Source organism: Brachionichthys hirsutus, chromosome 2 (assembly GCF_040956055.1).
Source record: "Brachionichthys hirsutus isolate HB-005 chromosome 2, CSIRO-AGI_Bhir_v1, whole genome shotgun sequence".
Classification (NCBI taxonomy): Eukaryota; Metazoa; Chordata; class Actinopteri; order Lophiiformes; family Brachionichthyidae; genus Brachionichthys; species Brachionichthys hirsutus.
The window spans coordinates 5,185,607-5,194,710 of NC_090898.1; the positions used below are offsets into that span (position 1 = coordinate 5,185,607).

The 9,104-nt window shown below is 43.1% G+C and overlaps 1 protein-coding gene across 1 annotated transcript; it reads right to left on the reverse strand.

Annotated features, from left to right (window-relative positions):
• Nucleotides 1-477: 477 nt before the first annotated feature.
• lrrc47 (leucine rich repeat containing 47) lies at nucleotides 478-8,740 on the reverse strand. Its single transcript, XM_068749668.1, has 7 exons — nucleotides 8,162-8,740; nucleotides 6,451-6,906; nucleotides 5,636-5,752; nucleotides 5,333-5,448; nucleotides 3,102-3,204; nucleotides 2,833-2,922; nucleotides 478-1,794 (listed from the first exon to the last, which is right to left on the reverse strand). The coding sequence occupies exons 1-7, from the start codon at nucleotides 8,729-8,731 to the stop codon at nucleotides 1,573-1,575; spliced, it is 1,674 nt and encodes a 557-aa protein (XP_068605769.1). The 5' UTR covers nucleotides 8,732-8,740; the 3' UTR covers nucleotides 478-1,572.
• Between the last annotated feature and the right edge of the window lie 364 nt (nucleotides 8,741-9,104).

The window sequence follows — 9,104 nt, forward strand, 5'->3', positions numbered from 1 at the left end:
CTTGTGTATGGTATATTTATTACCTCCGCCGATGAGGTTATGTTTTTGACTGTAACGGTTTGTCTGTCTCCTAAAAAGGTTTTGGGTGGATCTTGATTAAATTGTCAGGGAATCCTGGGAATCTTACCAGGAACAGATTATTACATTTTGATGATGATCAAGAAAAGATCCTGGATTCTGGATCACTCTGGAATTTTTGTTAACGTTGCAGTCAATAGAGCTTCGAAATTTGTTCCTCAATATCTTGGTTGATTATTGACCGATGTTTATGGAACTTGACAGTCACGTAGGGTGGGGACCTCTATCTCACCACCGAATTTCATCTCGATCGGACCCAGAATAAGGCAAGAAAAAACTTATTACATTAACATTGAAAACCCCATTTACAGATTCAAAAATTTTAATATAGTACCCTTCATAGGCAATTATAAAGAGCTTCACACAATTAAAATTTATTATTCAACTTAATCCATCAGTTAAAAAAGGTCATAAGTGTTTTTCGAAGAGTTACACTCAGGTTCATCAGCGAAGCCTTGAAATGCTGCCCTCTGCTGTTGGGTTTATTATGGGTATATTACAAATGCTAATAAAAAGCTTGTACTGTATTACAATACAGTACAAGCTTTTTATTGTATGAGTACAAAGAATAAAGGAAAAAACTGGGCTTGTATAGTGATCATGAAGTGAGACCAAGAAATGGTGTGTGTGTCTAAAATGAGAACAGGACAGAGGGGGGGGGGGGGGGGGGGCTGTGTGGGAGCATCTTCGTGTGCAGACAAACTGCAAGCAGACGGAATATGCTGACTAGAACAAAACATGGAAGTATCAAGGCTAATTGAGAAAACAGTGCGAGCAACGTGAAAGAATACAGTGAGTGTTCAGAGTTCACCACAACGCCACACATTTTCCTGATAAATTACTAGTCGTTGTAGCAAAGTACTTTTGCCCCATCATAAATGTTCCAATGGAGGCCGTCTCATTTTTCAGTCGTGTCCAACCACCATCACACACCTTCGCTTGTGAAACAAAACCGGTCAGAAGAATCTCAAATACAAAAAACGCCATTGGAAGTATCTTTAATGATTGTTTTTGATTGCTACTGCTGAAAGGCTAATAATAAGACTGACCGTTAATTGTCAAATATAAGTATCACAGGCAAGTGAATACAAAGCAGTTAAGGTCAATGTTTAATGGGAAAAAAAATTATATATCTCAACACATACCTTATCTTCAGTTCCTGATACAAATTTGTTTGAATTTTGTTTACATAATTTGTCAAATGAATGAACTTTCAGGAAGTAAGCAGAGCTATCAAATCGTGTTTCATAAGCACAGATTAACGTTGGTCAAAAGGGAATACCAACAAAAAGACAGCTGGACGTGGTTTTAATCACTAAAGTTCTCATTAACACATTTGCTTCTGTGCTCCCTGAAGTAAATGGAGGGAATTATATTGCATGTTGTCAAATCTTCATCTTAATGTTTCACCAATATAATATAAGATGACTTCCGCGTTGAGTGCGAGTGCAAACATCAGTCGTCCTCAGCAGCAGCGGGCCTCAGCAGCACGGACTACCAAATGACGGTCAAGTTGCTAACAACTTGTGAGAGGTCTGTCTTTGATGGATAGACAACCTTCAGGTTCCCGTCTTGGTCGACTGTCCGGACCTGCTGGATGATGAGCTCACTGGAGGTCTCACCGCTGGAGGCTAGTTCATGTGGGCGACACTCTTCGTCGTCTGAGCCCGCTTCTTCCTGGTGCTCCGCTGTGAACTTATTCAACTCTGCCATTTTCTGTGACAAGACAATAAATGCTCTTTCAATACCAGTATGTTCTTCCCTGTTCAAATTAAAATCCACATTAAATGTGTCTCCGGTTTCAAACAATAACACTTGAATTGAATAATAAACTAAACCAAGTTGGAGAAAGAGGGGGAAGTGTACAAATGATGCAACATGTCTCCAAATACCACAAAATACAGATTACATATGGCATGATGATTACATGCTGCCTGTTGTTACCTCCGCCAAGGCAAGGCGGAGATTCTGTAATCGAACTGCCGCCGTTTGTTCGTCTGTCCGCCCGTTGTCTGTCTTTTAGCAAGATAAATCGAAAACCTCTGGAAGGATCTGGATTATGGATCACTTTGAAACGTTCTTTAAAACTGCAGTCAATGGAGCTTAAAGATTTGTTCCTCAATATCTCGGTTGATTATTGACCGATGTTTATAGAATTTGACAGTCGTGTAGGGTGGGGGCCTCTATCTCACCGCCGAATTTCATCTGGATTCAGAATGACGTTAGGAAAAAATATTACATTTCAACATTGAAAACCCAGTTTACAGATTTAAAAAATCAGTTAAATACACATCAGCTCCAATTCACTTTTACTTTTCATGGTTGGAATGAGCTGCTCGGCAGAGGTCTGTGCTTTGAGTGCTTTTTCTCGTTGTAAATGTATTAACGTGGCACATCCTGAATACCCGAGCTGTAGCACCAACTTCATCACTGCTCTCAGCACCTCACATGTCAAGTCGGAAGTAGGGTCAGATGAAGTTCTCATGATAGAGCTGAGAAGACAGACTTATCACATTATAGTAAAAATAATACTCAACATGCCAATTAAAAATGGATTTTAAAATGGTTTGTCCTCTGGGCATCTCCATGCCTGGTGGAAAATATCTTGGTCTGGAAGCAGCACAGCAATTCTGGGAATATTTGACATAATCTTGACTGTTTTTTTTCAAAATTCTGCCACCAAAAAAACCTCCAAAAACCCACTAACAGACACAGGAGAAATAGACTGAGCAAGAAGGGAAAAGTTCAGCTTACTACAATCAGAGCGTCCATCACATCTTTACATGTCTGCAGGCTGGCGGCACTCGTCACCTCCAAGAACAACTCTTTGGTTTTCTTCTTTATCTGTAAGGTCCAATTAGAGGATTGGGTCAATATAGTATTTATAGTCTATGTCATTAATATAAAAAGACAGACACACACTGTGGAATGTCAGATAAGATGACATGCATTTTCAATGTTACTGGGTGCATTTAATGAGTTACTCTAAAGTGCTGCAAGATTATCAGAAAGAAAAGCGGCACCTTGGTTTTCTCACTGTTGGTTATTGGCGGGAATGAGATCACATGTCCCTCTGCATCCACGAGACAAGGATAGAACTCTTTTCCTTGGAGAATCTGCAGGTATCTGGGAATAAATAACATCATTAGGAGAGGGCAAAAGAGAGAGGATGATAAAGCAGCTTTGGGAAGCAACATATCCAACAGTCATGGACCCCCGAGACGCATGCATGTACCTCGCTCTTTGTAACAATATGTATTCTGTTTTCTAAACACACATATACAACGTGAATAGCATGTGAGAGAGAACAACAACTAAATCCTGCTTTTCATTTGGATTTTTTTCGGGGGGGGGGGGGGGGTATTTTGGACTACCGTAATTCCCGGTGTACAAGCCGCTACTTTTTTCCAATATTTTGAACCTTGCGGTTTATGCAACGACGCGGCAAATTTACGTATATTTTCCCACTTTCGTTACGAGCCGTGTTTCGTTAAAGCCTATTTATTTTCGTTACAAAATTAACGCCCGCCCGCCCGGAGGGAAAGCCCCGCTTGCGCGTAGCTGGGGAGATCCGCGAGAAGCGCCCGGCGCTCGTCCAGAGTCGCCGCCGCCGGACCGCCGTACCCGGTCCCCGCCGCCTGTCCGCCATCCGCTACGCGGCGTCGGACGCGCCGCGTAGCGGGGAAGGAACCCACCCCCTCGACCTCCCGGGCGTCCCCACCCCTGCCGCGCCACGCTCCCGCGGACGGAGGATGAGGGGCACGGGGGCAAGGGGGACGGGGACACCCCGCCAGGCGGGCGCGCGCGCCGCGCAGCCTCCGACGGGCGGAGAGGGGAGGGCGACGGGGCGACTGCTCCCCCAGCCGCGGCTCGAGCCCAGCCCGACCGACCCAGCCCCTAGAGCCAATCCTTATCCCGAAGTTACGGATCTGATTGCACTTGTGGCTTACGAATATGTGCGGCTTATTTTAGTACAAAATATATATATTTTTTAATTCAGTGGGTGCGGCTTTTTCACAGGTGCGCATAATAGTTCAGCAATTACGGTAGTTAATTAAGAGACAAAACGTGACTTTAATCCGATTTAAATTTACATCTTCCAGTCACTGAATGGAAACGTAACGCTCATGTCACGGTCTGTCTGGGAAAAGCTCCAAAGACACAAAACCTTCTAAGAGTTGCATTTCTATTTGGGTGGAAGCATGTGCATGTGATGAAAACCAAATATTCCAAATACGTGACGCTCTTCCCTTAACCCAAAAATCCTTAAACTTGATTACTCACTATGAACACACACTCCAACTAGACGGCAAACGTTATGAGATGGACAGACTGACATTTGTGACACCACCATATATTTAGTACCGGTGAGCTTCTAGATAAGCAACATGTCATAATTGACTCTTTCCAAACGCCATTCGTACAGATGTATACTGCTAAGTAGGGATGTCCCGATCCGATCTCGTAATCGGAAATCACGAGCTTTGCGGACTCGATCGGAATCGGACGTTAGCTCCGGATCAGGACTCGGATATTTATGGATATGGATTTATTGTCATTACCGGTACTTTTTGTTCGATCTGGAGTTACGCTGTGGCACAGAGTGAGACCTCTCTCCTACAGAGATGGTATTGCGTGCGGCATGATGTCACTTCCTGTGACACTATTGGTTGAATGCACAGAAGCAGGTCGAAGCCAGTCGCGCGAGGATATTTTGAAGTGGATGACAAAAACCTGGCGATCGAGGTGCTGTTCATTATATTTTAAATATTCCCTGTTGCACTAGTCCAAGTCCAAAGTGGAAAAAAGAGTATTTGATTTATTACTTGAATGTTGAAGCTACGCCACAGAAGTGCTCTGTTTACAAGTTAAATGTTGAAATAAGATGAATAAAAGAAAAAATAAGGGACATCCTGGATCCGTTTCTTCACTCGTCTTTATTTTTTATTTTTTTTATCTATTATTATAGAAGTATCGGATCAGGACTCGGTATCGGTTTGAAATCAAATGACTCGGAGGCAAAAAAAAAAAAAACCTGATCGGAACATCCCTACTGCTCAGTGACTGCCTGTAACCTACGATGAGCCGTGTTAAAATGAGTTCCTAACATAACTAAAAAGTTATAGAGATTCCTTTTGCAACACTTGCCATTTCTTTTGTTTAAGGTCTGCCCCTAAACTAAAGAGGACTTTCATGAACACTTCCTCAAGCGGCTGAATCAAAACTTGTGTTCTGCAGAATAAACGCCACTGACTTGTGGAGGCCTGCGACATTCTGCCGTTTCTTCTGCTTCCTCAGCTCATCGGCCTCCAGCTGGAGGCGTCTGATCAGCTCAACAGCGGTCATTTCCTTCCGACCCAGCGGCGCAATCTAAGAAAATAAAAAAATGTGGCCTTCTGTGAACTTCAGATGAATTTAGGTACTTGGACTCTACAGCAACAAATCTAAACACAGGATTGCAGCGTAAAACAAGGCTTTGATGCACGTCAAGAATGATCTCATTTTAGTGTTTCATTTCATTGAGGTTTGGACTGAAAGCTATGAATAATGAACACACCTTCAGCTGGGTAGGAGACTTGACATCGTAAACAAGGGGAGTTTTGACAAGCTGCATGTCATGACTTGCAATGGTTGCCGTTGTCCTTCTCCCACACAAATCTTCATGAAGCTTTGTCTAAAAAATAAAAAAAAGTCAATCCTCTGTTGCCGCCACGGAAACTTAGTCCTTTTAAACAAGCGGCAATAAGATGGTCAGAGTAAAGTTATTCAGAATTCAATCAGGAATCTGTGATTTCCTCACGCCTTCTGAAACAAAGCCTGTTTGGATTTCAAGAATCTGGCATGTCCAATGATGCCCAAGCTTCAAGCTGTAGCTTCCTCGCAGATAGTGAGGCGTTCTCTTTCAGGATTTCCTGGCACATGATGGAATCCATCTGACCCAATCTAAATGATTGTGAGTAAGAAAGGGCAATTTTTCTTGTTGTTGGAGGTCAGCCCTTTATTTAATTTAGGCCTTAAGAGGAAAAGCTTTGGGACATAAGTGTCTAAAGGTTGACACAGTGTTTAAACAATATCTGATTTATAAATAATAATAATCATTTATAAGAGGTTCTTCAAGGGGCTGAATAAGAGGGTACTGTGGTCCTTAAATGCATCCTTCCGGGTAAAAAAAAAAACCCCATCACAAAATCTGCTGGATCAAGCTGCTAGCATTTTCTTCTGTGACTTGATTAGTGCAATCAGAAGTTAAATAGTAAGCCTTTCCTATAAACCTGATATAAATAGTAAACCTTTCCTATAAACCCGACATAAATGGCAATTGAACGATCCTGCTTCCGACTGTACGCCACCAGTAGAGGGATCTGACCTTACCTGAGTCATTAAGAATCGTTTCAGTGCATTTCCAGGCATCAGGTTCATCCCTCTGACCACACAGCATACCAAATATGGTCGAACGTCCTTCACCTCCGCACTCACTTTAACCTCGAGTGCCGCAGGACCGTCGGAAACATGGAGAACCCTCACAATCATCTTGTTCAGCTCCTCCAGCGCCTCCTGTTCGGCAGCAACCTTCTCCTTCTTCTTCCTCTGCTGTTGTCTCTTACCCTTGTCTGTGTTGCGACCTCTGTCCACGTCACCTCCATCCTCGACCTGCCTCCCTTTTCCTCTGAGGTAGTCAAGGATGGATTTGGTCTGGCATCCATTTACCATCTTCTCCAGGCGTTTGTCGCTCAGCTTGTTGCCTTTGAAGTTGACTTCTTTTAGTTTGGGGCAGTCACTCAGATCAAAAGGGATCTCGCTCAGCTTGTTGTTAGAGAGATCCAGCACCTGAAAGACAGACCGGAAAAGCACAGGAGTTGAATGCTACTCAGCTTGAATTTACCTATATATTTTATTTTTCTTCTTCTTGCATTTGTGGTCATTTTTGCATTTATTTATTTTCCTTCTCATTCTTTCCTTCCTTTTGCACATATTTGTATCACTGATTTTATATTCCTCACTGTTTGATTCCCAACTCAAATGGGATTGGCATTTAAAATAGTCAACGCTGATCTGCCCTCAGTCCCCTCAATCCCTGCATACCTGACTAAACACCTCCAAAGATTTAGTGACACCCACAGCCTCAACAACAACCTGATTACCCCCCCCTATAAGACAAACATGGGTAAATCATCTTTTTACAATACTGCCACCCAGGGGTGGAACTGTTTGACTCCTGCCCTCAAAACATGCACCTCTTTGGCCTCCTCAAAACGGCCCTAAAAATTCACCTTTCAGGGGGGCAGAAACGGAGATAGTCATCACGACTCTCTCCGGATCAACCCCCCCCCCCCCCCCTTTTTGTCCACCTACGTTGTACATATGTGTCTTTTAATTTATTATTATTTTGCATCTGTGGAGTAATTTATTTTTATTTTATTTGCACAGTATTGTTAAATATTGATGATTTATGTACGAAGGACTTTCAATGGAAACAAGACCGCAAGGGCTTTTTTGAAATGTTCCTCTTAGACAGGGTGTGTGACTGTACTTGTACTGTAATACATGTTACTGTCTGACTGTACTTGTACTGTAATACATGTTACTGTCTGACTGTACTTGTACTGTAATACATGCTACTGTGTGACTGTACTTGTACCCTAACATTCTATCGAATAAATATATTCATCATCATCCTTCTATTTTGATCTCTTAAGATGTGATTGTTTTGTGTAATGTCGATGGGTGAGACCTCTGCTGCGAGTTTGTACTGTGATTGAGGTTAATAAAGTTTCTTTTTTTTAACGTCTCGCGAGAACACGGATTCCGAGGCACTGAACGCGATCTGGTGGTCATCCGGCCATTCACCATCAGACCCGGAGTTCCATAGGTCCCTTCCGTTAGCTGTTCTGCCTAGCTGCAGCTGGAAATGTTAAATCTAATGCCCTTGTACTGCGTGTAAAACGCGTAGTCCCACCCTGAAACACAAGCACCCCAAGCATGTTGTTGAGAAATAGCTGCAGGAAGCCGTGTATCCAGAATTAAATCAGTAAACCACGAACATTATGCGTCACGATGAGAGAAAAACAAAGGGTTGGCCGACCTTCAAAGCGGCTAGCTTGTGAACATCTCGGCTCAGCTGCTCTATGGAGTTGTCCGAAGCGACCAGCGTGCTGAGAAGATCCAGTCGTTCCGAGTAGAAGTCCGATGGGAGACGAGTGATGCGGTTCTTCGAGACATTGATGGCGGACAGTTTGGTGCACTGGCTCAGTCCCTCCGGCAGGAGCTCGAGGTTGTTGCAGCTCACGTTGAGAGTGTTTAGCTCCCTTAGCTCGGTGATTTCCCGTGGTAAAACCCTTAAAGTGTTCACTGAAAGGTCCAGTACCTTCAGGGACTTTAGTTTACAGACCGTATTCGGCATGGAGGCTAATCTATTCCTGCATAGGATGAGGCTTTGGAGGTTTGTGAGGCGCTGGATGTCCTCGTGGATCTCTGTTAAACTCGGGCACTGGCTAACCTCCAGATAATTCAACAGAGTGAGCGAATAGACGACGGAGGAGAGCCCCCCGTCGGAAGAAATCCTCTTGTCGACTGAAGGACCTTGGAGAACGAGTTCTCGTCGCTTCTCTGCCGCTGCTTTGTATATTTCTGGCCATTTCTCTAAGTCGTCCATGCTGGCAGACACGAGATGCAGTTATTTGTCAAGACTGCCGACAGCGTGAAGTTCACGACATCCGCTGTGGATTTCACAATAAACGATTCGCTACCGTAATGTAAGTGAAAGCTAACAACATTTCACATGTGAAACCTTTATTTTGGTGAGAGTGTCTTTTTCCTTCTTTTCCGTGTGGCGACTTATCGGCTCCAAAAAAAACCATGAAAACACATTATGAAATATATATTGGATTCTGATTGATATCTAAATATGTTGGCTGAAACGCAACACAACCAGAGTTGTTTAAAAATTGCTTTTTCAAATACAGGTACTTGATTTTTACTTTAATTAGAATAAAACTTTATTGACAACAATTCATTGTGGCAGACGA

Excerpts from the sequence above, each read along its gene's own strand:
- lrrc47 (XM_068749668.1), bottom strand. The coding sequence starts at position 8,731 with ATGGACGACTTAGAGAAATGGCCAGAAATATACAAAGCAGCGGCAGAG. Across the intron at positions 5,753-6,450 it reads AACGATTCTTAATGACTCAG|ACAAAGCTTCATGAAGATTT; the intron begins GTAAGGTCAGAT and ends TTTATTTTTTAG. Across the intron at positions 1,795-2,832 it reads TGATGGACGCTCTGATTGTA|AAAATGGCAGAGTTGAATAA; the intron begins GTAAGCTGAACT and ends GTCTTGTCACAG.